Source organism: Panicum virgatum, chromosome 4N (assembly GCF_016808335.1).
Source record: "Panicum virgatum strain AP13 chromosome 4N, P.virgatum_v5, whole genome shotgun sequence".
NCBI classification, from domain to species: domain Eukaryota; kingdom Viridiplantae; phylum Streptophyta; class Magnoliopsida; order Poales; family Poaceae; genus Panicum; species Panicum virgatum.
Genome location: NC_053148.1, coordinates 18,203,918 through 18,218,081, shown reverse-complemented (window position 1 = coordinate 18,218,081; position 14,164 = coordinate 18,203,918). Strand labels below are relative to the sequence as shown.

Below are 14,164 nucleotides of genomic sequence, written 5' to 3'. Positions count from 1 at the left end.
TGCTGAGGAATTGAGATTCGTCGAGGTAGAGCGCCCAGATCTCGCGATTGCTGAGGAACTGAGATTCGACGGCGACCCAGGCAAAATGGGCGGAGGAGCAATGCGAGGGGATAGTGTCGGCAAGGTCGTTGGAGATTGTGCTGAGGATCCAGGACTTGACGACGCAATCCATGCGCGCCCAGTACGGATAGGTGGCGACCGTCTCGTCGAGGAAGACGTGCTTCTAAAGGGAGAACTTCCCAACGGTGAGGAGGAACTGGTCGCGCCAGCGGGTGTAGTTGCCGGAGGAGACGTTGAGGACGTCGGAGATCAGACTTCGGATGTTCTGGACAGCCACAGCCTGCACGTGGAGGTTCACGAAGGCGGCGGCCTCGTGAAGCAGTAGGGTGTGGTGCAAATCAGATGGGCCGCCAGCATCGCTGGCATCCTCCTTGGCGTCGTCCTCGTCGTCAGAGGGAGGGGGAGCGTTGGCGCGCTCACACTCAGCGCGCGCTAGGGCGTCGCGCATGCGCGCAGCAGCAGCATCACAATCTCGGCCAGCGGCGGCAGCATCTTCCTCTGCCTAGGTGGCGCGATCACGGGCGGCCTGACGGGCGGCCCGGCGATCAGCCTTGGCCTTCGCAGCGGCGTCGGCGGTGGCCTTGGCGTCCGCCTCTTCTTTGGCGGCTCTGGCCTTTGCACAGGCGGTAGGGGAGGGAGGTGGTGTCCCGGCCATGGGAAGGGGAGGGCGCAGTTAGGGAGGGGCGCGCTAGGGCAGCGGAAGGCGAGGCGGGCGAGGAACCCGGTCTCTTGATACCATGAAAGAAGGTATGGCCAGGAACTGTAGATTGATTGATGAATGGGTACAAGGGAGGTACATATATAGGCAAGGAACCCTAGGGCTTATAGAAATAGTGCCAATCAGAGGAATCCTTGCCTAATCTACCAATCATACCATTAACTTAGGGCCGGCGCAGCAGTCAGTGAGGCTGGTGCGGCCAGGCGCCCATGGCCCAAAAGGCCAGCCCAAGCACAGCCCATAACGGGCAGCTACAATCTTCTAACAAAAACATGTAAAGTGCTTTTCAGCTAAGGAGCCTATGTGGGAGGCTGCTTCTCAGTGGTATGAATTTTGTTTTTATACAATCAGGTTAGGGAACATGCTGCTGGTGTTCTTGCAAGCTTGATGAAGGGTATAGATGAAGATCTATCAAAGGATTTCCGTGATAGGTCATATGCAAAAGCCCAGCGAATAATTGTTGCGCAGAGAAGGTAAAATTTATGCTGGTTGTGGGTTGTGACATTATCATGGACCTTGCCTTCTCTCTTTCCTTTGCGTTGATTTGTTGAGTATGCAATCAACTATTACTTCCATTATTGTTTACAGAAATTCAAAATCGGGCCACTCTGTTGCTACCATCCATGGTGCCGTTCTTGCTTTGACAGCTTCGGTCCTTTCTGTCCCATACGACATGCCTAGGTACTCTTTGTGCTATTTACTTTATATGCATGGTAGTTGTCAGATGCTTATAAAAGGAAGCAGGTGTACCTTGTCTTGTATGTGTGGATGATCCTGTCGATTTGAATTATATCTACCCCATAATTTTGAGTTCTAACTACCTTTCTCTTGACTGGACATGTGGTTTTGTGGCCTTTGCAGCTGGCTTCCTGCTCATGTCACGCTACTTGCTCGCTTTATCAGCGAGCCTTCCCCCATAAGATCAACCGTCACAAAAGCTGTTGCGGAGTTTAAGCGTACCCATGCTGACACATGGAGCATCCAGAAGGACGCGTTCACGGAAGACGAACTGGAGGCAAGCTTGAAATCTTCCCCTTGACTCCCCATTTGTTACTGCTCTACAGATTACACACATTCTCATAGTTTCGCTCACTTTGCTCATGCAGGTTCTTCGTGATACATCCTCATCCTCATCATACTTTGCCTAGATTAAAATTCTGAAGGTTATAGGATATTCTCAAATACCGTGCGATGTATATAAATTTGTGACTGTTGAGCTGCCAGTGTTGCTTATATAGTATCACCTTGTATCATATTTGATTTTCTCCATTATTAAGGCTTTTGCTAGGGGTGTTAATCTGTAACTCTTAGGTGCACCTCCAATCCTATTTAGTTCAAAATTTTGTCCTACTTCTTCAAAATGAGATCTAATTTTGAAAAAGTAGTATACAATTTTGAATTAAAGAAGGTTGGAGGTGAATCTAAGAGCCACCAATTAACACCCTTAGCTTAGTGAATTGCATGTTATACTATAAAAGGTTTCAGAATACTGGATTGAAGTTTTCAGTGCGGCGTAGCCCGGCCAATATAAAAATTATATTCACAGATATTTTGTCTGGCCTCAGCCCAAAATTCACAGCTAAGCCAAAAAAATGAACTTGCACATTCTGCCAAAACTTTAGCCCCTTAAAAATTACAGACATCCAAAAGCTAGGAAACGAGTCTTTTGCCCTTTTCTTAGCTCTGTAATCCACAAGAATAGCCGAAGCCCGACAACACAAGGCCATAGACTCAACCTGCCACAGCCCACAGCAGATGAGGGAGATGGTGAGGCTTTACATGATCTCGATGAAGCTCACGCGGGACAGAGGACGACCGAAGGCCTCCTGTGATCTTATAACCAGAGCACACATTGATTCATCATACCTGTTTAGTCCTTTGCTCTCCAGCCTGGGCCCCACTACTTTTCCATCATCACCGGATCTTTGGACACCGGGTATTTTATCCGGTGTTGAAGGCCACCTTTGATATGGATTGGAAGACCAATCAGTAGTACTAGGCAAACTAACAGCCTTTTAGTATCTGTTGGTCTTTTCAGCTGATACCAAAGTGTTATCCCCTTTGTTTGTATATCCTCTTTCATTTCAATTGATTTCAATTTTTTTGTTAATGTCTATTCTTTTAGAATTGCTACACGTACCCGAGCTATACACTACTATACGTCCATTAGTTGCGTTGGAGTTAAGATAATGTATGAAACTAAATGAAAGTCATTGCCAATCATATAATTAAGTTATTTAGACATAACAATATTTACAAATATACAAATGTTGATCATACGCACTAGAAATGTTACGAGCAATCTTTTTTTATCACGATTACAATGCAACTACTACGCCCCTTGCGAGGATGATGCGGATTATCCATTGATATGACCGTCGTGGTAAAACTTGCCTCTAAGATTCATGATCTTTCATAATGAATCTATGAGCTTCTCCGACACGGTCCTTATTCTATCCACATCGAAAACTTCATCCCTGATTTGCATCATCTATTATTTTGAAAAAAAAATAAAGGCTCATATATTAATTCATTGTGTCAGTATAATTAGAAAAACGTAGTTGTGAACAGTTTATACATACTCTTAGCCTACAATTGTTTGGAGTGTGCATGAACTCACATGCATAATACCTACACTAAATATTTATTTATTGTTATCTCACACACTATAGGAGAAATAAATTAGTTATACAATATTTTATCTACCGTGCAGAAAAGGTAGACAGCCAAGGTTTGCGGGGAGCGGCAGACATAAGCACCATGTAGTGACGACGCAGGCATTAAGAAGCACAAATTGCAAATTACATTTTTTTTTTCCAATTTAATGCAAAATTATGTGCTATTTGTTTCTTATTTTGTTTTAGTGAAACTGCGAAGCTACTATGGTGATTATGTGTAAATTTAAGGAGCTTTTGGCTAAGGGTAAAATGTCAATGCCATTTCGCCATACCTTAATTTTTTTCTGTCCGACACTGAGCGTGTGGGGTGTAAGGATACTGCTCTCTAAGTGACTGTTTGGAAGTTTTTTTCTTCAGCTTAGATTTCACGTGTGTCCTATAAATCGGAGCAATAATAATAACCAAGAGCAATGTGTCGAGTGACATAGCCCGTGTTTAGTTGCATCCAAAATTTCAAAACTTTATAAGATTTTCCATCACATCGAATTTTTAAACGCATGCATGAAGTATTAAATATAGCTAAACAAAATAACTAATTACACAGTTTATCTATAATTTACGAGACGAATCTTTTGAGCCTAGTTAATCCATAATTAGATAATAATTATCAAATACAAACAAAAAGCTACAGTACTAAAATTCCAAAAAAATTTGCAACTAAACAAGGCCATAATGGCATCCATATTGGGCATGGCACCGTACCAGTTTACACTGGCTGGGTGGAGAGAAGCTCCTCTGCAGTCGACTGCAGAGTGCCACTGCACCTGGACCTGATGTCCATCGGACCCACGCGTCGGTTACTGCAGGATCTGAACCCGGCTGGGTGGCTATTCATGCCCGGCAAGTGGCTATTCATGGGCCCAACAGCACAACTTTACACTGCAGAATCATCACTAGAGGCCAACGTACATGTAACATGTCGATCGTGTAGGTACGGATGGCCATTAAAGAATGGAGCGCGTGGAACTCGCCTTCCATTGTTTATTGTGAGAGGATAATTGCCTTGAGATTTGGTTGGTTTAACATCTGATTAACATATTGATAACAACGTTTAAAATGAAAAGAAGTGGTAGATGTCGATCCCAGCTCCCCAAAAATTATCAAAAGCGACCCAATAATAATTCCAGCTTGGTGTGTGTGGGGGGGGGGGATATAAATACTAGGCGATTATACCTGTAAGTTGGTAGAGACAAAGTATAAGTATAAAAATATGTATAATTATTGGTACGTTAATTTGTAGGAATCTACATGCAGTGGTGAATCTCCCGTACATGTGGAGGGAGCTCGCTACCCTCTCTTCTTCTTCCTCCCCCTTCCTCTTCATTCTTTCAACCAAAAACGAAGAGGGCTTAGGGGGTATCCATTGATTTTAGGAAGGTAGGAGGGGCTTGACCCCCCAGCCCCCCCATGTAGATCCACCCCTGTCTACATGATCGAGTCGTGGACGAAGAGCTGGTCCAACTCGTATACGGGATGGACTAAGGTCCACATATCAATAACAAAGACAGACCAAATAAAAAATTTAGCTGTAAACTTTACTTGCTTTAGAAATAGATATAGGTATAGATATGTTAATTCAAGACAAATTTTAAGAGTCATATGTAATATATTAATATTATATTTGGATTGACCCTTTTTATACAGTACTAGCAAAACGACTTTAGCTCCGATTCTCCGACCGGTACTATAAAACCGTCACCGGGCAATGACTCGGTACTAAAGGCCCTCTTTAGTACCCCAACGGGTATAAAAAATTTTCTCTTTTTTTCCAAATTTAGTTTTATTTTTTTATTCTTATAAAATTGCTACGTGTACCTGAACTATACTCTATTACACGTGCATATTGGTCGCGATCGAGTTGGTATAATATATGAGAATAAATAAATATCACAACCAATCATGTAATTAAGATATTTAAATATAGTAATATTTACATATATGCAAATATCACGATTACATGTACCAAAAATACCATGACCAAACAAGTATTAAGAATATCACGACTTTGATGTTGATTCTCTGTTGATATGTGAGTCATTGTAGAACTCGTCGTTAGGATTGAAGACCTGCTCATTAATGAATCCTATGAGCGGCTACGACACGGCCTGGATCCTATCCTACTGGAGAACTTCTTCCTTGATTCACATTATCTATAATTTTATAAAAATAAAGCTGAATATACTAATTTTCATCGTCTCCACGTACTTAGAAACAAACTTATGAATGATTTCTACGTACTTTTAATTCCTCGGACATAGTTGGACCACATCTGCTTAGAGTGTGTTATATAGTCATATATATAGTACCCACACCAATTGTTTTCTTCGTCTTGTCTCAAACATTGTAGAAGAAACAAACTAGTTATACAATATGCAAATAGTAGTGACCTTATATACCAGAAGATCCATTCTAATTATTAGTTCTTCCTTAAAATGATTTTCCTACTTCTCCTAAAACTACTTCCACACCCTGCCCATAAGAATTAAAGGTATATATGTTTAATGCTTAATTGATCTAAAAATGAAAAGAATTTATTGTGGATATAGTAAGCGTGTGGTGTTTTGTGCAAATTCACATGTTCAAAGGTTTTACGAAGTGTTTGATATTGGCCCGCGGTTTCCTCTTCGAGTTGAATGAGTTAAGTATATGTTGGCAGTCCTTAGCCTAATAGAATAAATCCGCAAGCGTACGGATACCGATGTAGCTTTCACCTTAGAGTATTCCAAGATATCGAATCAACGAGGAACGACAAGTGTACAAGTAGTGACTCTTGTTTATCCAGGGGATATGACGGGAATGAAGAGGTCTAGGTAAGATAGGTCGAGGTGTTCTAACGTCGTCTTGCTAACTACTCCTATCAAGAATACTTGATTTATACTCTAGTTGCTTCGGCGGCCTAAGAGAAGGACTCAGACTGGGATGAGAAGGGAGTCCAACATCCGTCGGCAACTACTACAGTGAAAGCACTCAAATGTGGTGGATTACAAAGGACGGACATGGCTGTCACCATCTGCCGCCTACCACTGCGGTTCTGTGGGGTGGAACACAACCCAAGGTAACTAACCAAGCCTAGGCACAACGCCTAAACTATCAAGTTACTGACTTCCGCCTCACGCTAAGACTAGAAGAAACCCCAAATGGATAGAACTTGCTACCCACACAGACAAGGGATCCCACAACTAGAGAGACCAAGTATTCAAGTACTAATAAAGTAAAGGATAGAAAGTAATACCGATAAAAGAAGAGGAAGTTACTCGAATCGAAGCTAAGGAACATGGCCCCATTAGGCTATTGTTTTTTATTTTAGTGATTGTGTGACAACATAATCAATGGGACTAACAAGTTTGAGAGATCACATTTGTAGAATTTCTAGGTCCCAAGGATAAAATCCAATATGTCCAATTCGCCGCAGAGATGTGTCAAATCCAACAATGAGGCACTCAAAAGCAGAGAAGTGTCCAAATGACCGCCGTGACGAGTTGGACAAGTGGATGCAGAAACAGCTGCACCGGAAGAACCGATGCTATGCCACTTGTGTAACCGATGGGCATCAGATGAACCGACAGCTAGGGCGCCGGTTCAATGGGTCATGCAATGCCAAGTCAAATGAAGAAATCTCAATAGCACTGGTTGAACCGACGGTTAAGAATTGAGGCATCGGTGCATTCACCGTACTATTGACCAGAGAGCATGTCAAGCGGCCAGGAAGCAGGTCTTCAGCACCGGTTAAACCGATGGTGTGTCGGTGCATTGCCACGTCAGATGCAAGGAAGTGAAGGTAGATCTCTTCAGCACCGGTTAAACCGGTGATGCATCCATGCAATGTGTCGGTGCATCCACGTCAGCAGCAGAGCGTGTCAGGAAGGCCAACAGCTAGTTGCAAGCCGTGTGTGACCGGTTGAACCGACGGTCCCTAACCGGTTCAACCGGTGCCCTCACAGGAAATTGGTTAACGGCTAGTAACGGCTCACTTGAGTTGAAGGCCTATATATATGCCATCCCCCGGCCATTTGAAGCTTGCTGGAGTTGGTAGAAGTTCCACACACATCCAAGAACATCTCCAAGCCATCCAAGAGCATAGTGATCATATCTTTAGTCCTTAGTACATCCTTGAGAGTGTTAGTGCTAGGTTAGCTCTTTAGTGAGTGAGACAGCAAAGTGTTGTGCCTTGTGTGCTGGTTCTAGAGTGAACCAAAATAAAATCTCGGTGCGCCGACCCCTTGGAGTCTTGTTGGCTCGTCGGCAACGTCAACGACCCTCCGACTTGATGTGCAGCGGCGTCGACAACTTTGTGCGGGGGACATGGAGAACGCCACCCTTCTTGGTGAAGCTCCTTAGTGGAAAACGGGATCAAGGTGACCGTGATTGTATTCACGGAAGAGAGTTGATTGCTGTGAAGCAATACTCTTCGTGAGTGCTTCGACAACATGGATTTAGGTGTGCCTTTGTGGCGAACCAACCACGGGATAAATCTTTGTGTTGAGAGTTTGCTTCTTCTCATCCCGCTCTTACATTTCCACATTTCATACTAGCAATCTTTGTGTGCCTTTAGTTTCATAGAGTAGCATCTTGATAGGATTGGCTATAGGTTGCTAAACTCTTTTTGGGATGAGAGTTTCACACTAAGAAGAACCGTAATGGCACTTTTAGATAGCATGTTTTAGTTTAAGTTTTGTGTAAACTAGTTGGAGCCATATGTTAAGTTTTTAAGTTGCCTGATTCACCCCTCCCCCTCTTAGGCTAGAGCATCCGATCCACTTCCATAGCTTCATTCCTCGGAGGTACCAAGTTGGAGAGGGGCCGACACTCCGGCTCCTCTCCGGACTCTCACCTCGCCTCTCTCCCTTTTTCTAAAGATATGTGGGCAGCGCGCTTCGCCTTGGACTTGCTCTTTAGAGGTCGGTATTTGAGCCAATGCTTCAAGTGTACGCAAAAGGATCAGTTGATGTAACTTCCACGCAAAGTTGAGCCTGAGACGCTGCAAAGTGGGGCCGGCCGGCCTCCCCTAGGCTGGCTGGCCTAGGATCCTCCGATTTTCGTTCATGCCCCCGTATCCTTTCTTGCAACGTCGGTTGGAGCAACTACCAATTTGATTTGGTCCGAACGGCCGAAAAGTGAGGCCGGCCGGCCTAGGTGAGGCCGACCGGCCTGGGATTCCTTCCTCAGGCATCGGATCGACCGCCATTGTGTGATGGGTGACGTGTAGCAAATCCTCCAAGGTGGTTTCGAGTCGGTTGGATGTTATTCATGCGGAAGGTGGGTCCTTTAATCCATGTGATATGCTCATCCATCCCTCCACTTGTGTTATCTTCCATCCAATGGTTGGCATTGATTCTACTTGTATTTCTTTGCATGCAAGTGCAGGCCCAATCCTTGGATGCTCAACCCAACATCGAGTGGCCACTTTGGGAGCCCATTGGAGGGACATATGAGGCCTTCTGGCCTTAGTTTCACTTTTGGATTGTCTCCCAAGTATTTAGGGGTCCATTGGTGAGTCCCCAAAGCTATAGTTATGAGTGGCAAGTGATTTGGGGAGGTGCCAGGCCGGCCGGCCTTGTCCAGGCTGGCCGTCCTAAGTCAGGCCGACTGGCCAGGCAGGGCCGTGTCGGTGATTTTTCTGGAGGCATAATTTTTCCATCTGGACTCCAAATTGGGTGATCCAAGTGTCCATTTCAATCATATTGATGAGCTCTTCAACATGGTGCTGTCTAATTTAGCATTTGAGAATGTTTATAGTGGTTTCAATGGTTGGCGGCCAAAATGGGCGTATAATGGCCGTCAACAGTATCGCGATCAAGATTTATTCCACGGAGAGGATGACTTCTAGATGGACTTCGAAGTTGTAAGTTGTGTGCAATATACCATCAAGATGCCCTCGACGTCTCTCTCATCACCATTTGGGTTCTGACTAACGTCTAGACTAATATATTTTACTAACTAGCATCGTATTCTTTGTGTACTATCTTATTTATATTGTATCGTGTAGTATGAAGATTCAAAGATGCCAAAAAGAAGGATGGGAGCTTCGTGAGTCCCTTGAAAATCAACGAGGCAAATTTACAGTCAAAAGTCAAAACATGTACAAAGCACTAACTGCACAATGTAACAAATCCTATATAATGATACATGGGGGGTGTTTGAATCCCAGTGCTAATGCCTCAAAGTCCTAACCTTTAGTGCTAACCTTTAGCTCACCATATTAACACTCCCGGATGGAAGAACTAGTGCTAAAGTTAAATGGCCACATTTTATCTATATCAAATTATATATATACCATGTTGGTTTATAGTCTGTACAACCTCAACAACAAAGCATTTGGATCTAGACTCATATTGGATCTAAACGACACTATTTAATCATGACGTGAACTTGTAGAATTGCACGTGAATATGCACTAGTACATTAATAATTTTGCATACACTACTACAATAATCTTTACAGAGGCGGCTAAAAAGTATTTTCAGAGGCGGTCAGAGGCAACCGCCTGAGCATACACCTCTGTAAATGAGGTGTTTTCAGAGGCTGTTAATCGATAGGAAAAAACAAAAAACAAGAGCTCACCAGGCCCGTGAGGCGAGCCCATCTGCGTCGTGCCGCCGCCGGCCGCGGTGGCTGCTGTCCCCCACCGCCGCTCCTGCCTGCCGCCCGCCGTGACTGCTTCTGCCCACACTACGCTCGGGGCCGTGCGGCATCGCTGCGCACTCGATGCCGCGGCCTTGGCCGCGCCACGTCACCGGCCGCCCACCGCCGCCTCTGGTCCGCCCATCCGCAGCCGCGCCGCTGTCTGCGGCTGCGCCACCGCCCATGGCCGCCAGATCCGGCGTCCCTGCACCGCGCCATATGATGGGAGGAGAGGGGGCGGGTTGGGTCGCGAGGGAGGGAGGGAGGCGCCGCCACGCCACACAGCCGCTCCTCCAATGCCGCCTGAGTGTGGCCGCCACTCCACCCGTCGCCGCCCTTCCACCCGCCGATGGCTGCGGATCCGGGCCCGGCGCCGCCGGATCCGGACGCCCCCCATGCGGCCGCCCCTCCGCGTTGAGGGAGAGGGCGCTAAGCTCCACCGTGTTAAGGAGAGAGGGGAGAGAGAGGTGTGGGAGAGGGGAGGGAGAGAGACTAGAGGACTGTAGGGAGGGTGGCTGCGGGGACTTAGATGTATTTAGGGTTTGTTCAGTCCGCCTCTAAAAATACGATGATTAACAGAGGCGGTCACGTTATAGGTGACCGCCTCTGTTAATCGATTTTCTGAGGAGGTTTTGTAACCGTCTCTGTTAATAAGAAACAACCGCCTCTGTTAATGTTGGGCACTAACAGAGGTGGTTATTTTTTATGCCCGCCTCTGAGCTGTTTTCTAAGTGCCTCGCTTAATCCAGAATTATAGTAGTGACATGATTGAGGTGGTGATTGATTAATCGATTCTATGGGCTTGTTTGGATGTTCTAAAGTCAAGTGCCACACTTTTGCACATATTAGCACTCATACATATGCTAAAGTTTTTGAGTTTTGGCTAAACTCTAACTCACCATATTAACACTCCTGGTTGGAAGAGCTAGTGCTAAAGTTTAGCAGTTTTACCAATTAGCATTTGGATCCAAACATGCCTATATCCTAATCCAAATAGACTGAGGTCTAGACTGCAATGTGCCTCCTGAGGAGCTCAAGGACTCTGCCCTTCTCACAGGGCGCTTGCAAATGGTTCTTCATGATGATGAGGACACAGAACAGTAAGTGGGTGAGAGTGGGCTGGGATGCTATTTTGCTCTTTTGCTTTAGGCTGCTACTTTTGTCTTATCTGTGGTCTGGTTGTAATATCCCCACTTTAGTTATCACTGTCTCTGATGCTTGTGGACTTCTTAATGCCTTCCTGGTGATGGCATTGTCAGCTTTCTTCTTCTCTTGGTTTTATGGATAATCAGACAAATGGGATGCCATAAGGCAGAAAATAGAAGAAAGTGCTTGCTCTATTGTTTGTCTGCAAGAAACCAAACACTCTTTGTTTGATTCAGCCTATATTTGAAATTTTGCTCCTAGACATTTTGATAATTTTGAATTTTTTCCTTCTGAACAGCCTCCCGATCATAACACAACTGGTTCGCGTATCTTCCTGGCTCGCCCAAGAGGACTAGATTTGGCTTGATTAGATAAAAAATCGCATAACAAGAATAGAAAAGAGATGATTTACATAAACTCATAAATATACAGATTTATGGAAGGTCATCATTGAATTGACTAGTTTTCGAAATAGTCTTTTTTTTAAGCTTAGCTCAATTCATGCATGATTCAGGATATACTCAGGCTTTCTCGGAAGTAGGGTATTCTAGGGAACCGTACTTGTTTTCCGACCCGAACCCTTAGCCGCCTTCCTAGGAAACAGACTAGCTTCAACCTACTACTTGACGGAATGGAATAACTACCGCCCACCCCAAAACCCCCTCAAGGGGGCTCTGAGGTTTATAAAAATAATCCGACTCCGCCTAGGGCCACCCCTCCTACCTCCCCTCGCTAGAGGAGTTGCTTTGGGATTATTAGGTAGTTATTTCATTCGGGGTTCTAGCTCTGCTGCCATGAGAAAGGTTGCCGCTCCTGTGTCTTAGGACTTGTAGCTCGGCAGTCCACAAGGTAGGTTTGTTTATCCCTCTTGATCTACTATTCTCCTTAAATGTTCTAATGCTCTGTCTCACTCAAGAATGGAATGGATGAGGGGAAAGAGTTTCACAGCACTTAGTAAGCATACGTTTGAAAACCGAGTTGGTTGATTTGGTCTGTCCATTCGCTCTAGGAGGGGCTCGACTTCCTTTGAGCTATGAGAATGACGTAACATGAAACCTATTAGTGCAAAAGCCCCATAGAGAGCGACAAAAGTCCATAGACCACCTAATTGACACCAACGAGTAAAATCCCCCCTCGTTATGTGGAATAGTGCGGACTTTTCTGGTCAAGTGGTAGAATCAAAACCCTTTGCAATCACTATTGATTTTACAGCAGCTTTAGACCATAGCAAATGGCGGCTTTCTACAATTTATGGTCCTTGTCATGAACCCCTGCGTTCTGAATTTGTCAGTTGGATGCGTGCTCTGGATAGCAATGCGGTTGATCATTGGCTTTTTGCGGGAGATTTTAACTTCTATCACTCTCTGGAAGATAGGAATAGGCCAGGAGGTAATCTGAATGACACTCTTATCTTTAATGATATAATTGGGTGGTTAGGCTTGGTTGAAATTCCTCTCAAGGGCAGAGCTTTTACATGGAGTAGCATGCAGCAAACTCCTTTGTTAGAACAGTTGGATTGGTTCTTTACAACAGTTAGTTGGACTACCTCTTTCCCAGATACATTAGTGTTGCCTCTTGCAAGAACAACTTCAGACCATGTCCCTTGTAAAATCTCGGTAGGCACTTCAATTCCAAAATCTAATATCTTTCGTTTTGAGAATTTTTTGCCTGAGCACCCAGAGTTTTTTGAAGTTGTTCAAGCAGCTTGGTCCAAGCAAATACAGAGGTCAGATCCTGCAGCAATTTTATCCTCCAAATTTAAGTGTTTACGCTATGACCTTAAGTATTGGAGTAAGAAAATCTCCAATTTATCACTGCTGATAGAAAAATGTAATAAAGTCATTCTCTTCATGGGTTGTTTGGAAGAATGCAGAAGACTGTCTGATCCAGAATGGAATTTCAGAGTGATAATTAAAAGGCAACTTGCTACCCTCCTCAAATATAAGAAAATTTATTGGCAGAAGAGATATACTGTTAATAGGATTAAATTTGGTGATGAGTGAACAAATTTTTTTCATTCCATGGCCATTGTGAGCCATAGAAAGAATTCTATCTCCTCTCTCAAAGATGATAATGGTAACTTCATCAATGATCATGAAGGAAAAGCTGCCCTACTTTATACAGCTTTCAAGGGCAGAATGGGAGTTACAAATCGTCCTCAAATGTAGTTTGATCTGAGCACCATGATTAATATAAATGTGGACCTGAGCTCTTTAGTACAGCCTTTCACAAAAGAGGAAATTGACCTACTCATTTCTAGACTTCCAGTGGATAAAGCACCAGGCCCTGATGGGTTTAATGGCTTGTTTGTGAAAAAGTGCTGGTAGATTATTAAAGAGGATTTCTATAAGCTATGTGATGCTTTCTTCCATCTAGATGTAAATCTTGAAAGTATTAATAGCTCTTTTATAACTCTGTTGGCTAAAGTCAATAACCCAGAACCAGTTAATGATTTTAGACCCATATCTTTGCTAAACATGGATATCAAGATATTAACAAAACTGCTGGCAGATAGATTGCAGTTGGTCATTTTGCAACTTCTGCATGCCAACCAATATGGATTTATCAGATCACGCACCATTCAAGATTGTCTTGCCTGGAGCTTTGAGTATATCCATCATTGCCATCAATCCAAAAAAGAAATAATCATCCTAAAGTTGGATTTTGCTAAGGCATTTGACACGGTGGAACATGAGGCAATTCTCCTGATGCTGCAGCATATTGGCTTCCCTGATCTATGGATGCAATGGATCAGATTAATACTAGATTCAGATACATCTTCTATAATCTTGAATGGAGTCCCTGGCAGACAGTTCAAATGTAAGCGAGGTGTTAGGCAAGGTTATCCATTATCCCCTCTCCTCTTTGTTCTAGCTGTTGAGTTGTTGCAGTATGTGGTAAATGATTCACTTCACAGAGGGTTTCTCAATTAGCCTCTGCC

The 14,164-nt window shown here is 44.1% G+C and overlaps 1 protein-coding gene across 4 annotated transcripts in view; it reads left to right on the top strand.

Moving 5' to 3' along the window:
- The window catches only part of LOC120671529 (proteasome activator subunit 4-like), a 35,089-nt gene extending 32,805 nt beyond the window's left edge, over window positions 1–2,284 (top strand). For all 4 annotated transcript variants that reach the window (XM_039951893.1, XM_039951894.1, XM_039951892.1 and 1 more), the window contains 4 exons: window positions 1,130–1,251; window positions 1,367–1,459; window positions 1,640–1,793; window positions 1,885–2,284. In XM_039951893.1, coding sequence (XP_039807827.1) covers window positions 1,130–1,251; window positions 1,367–1,459; window positions 1,640–1,793; window positions 1,885–1,926 — 411 coding nt within the window. In that variant the 3' untranslated portion in view covers window positions 1,927–2,284. The remainder of the gene's footprint in view (window positions 1–1,129; window positions 1,252–1,366; window positions 1,460–1,639; window positions 1,794–1,884) is intronic.
- Window positions 2,285–14,164: the final 11,880 nt, after the last annotated feature.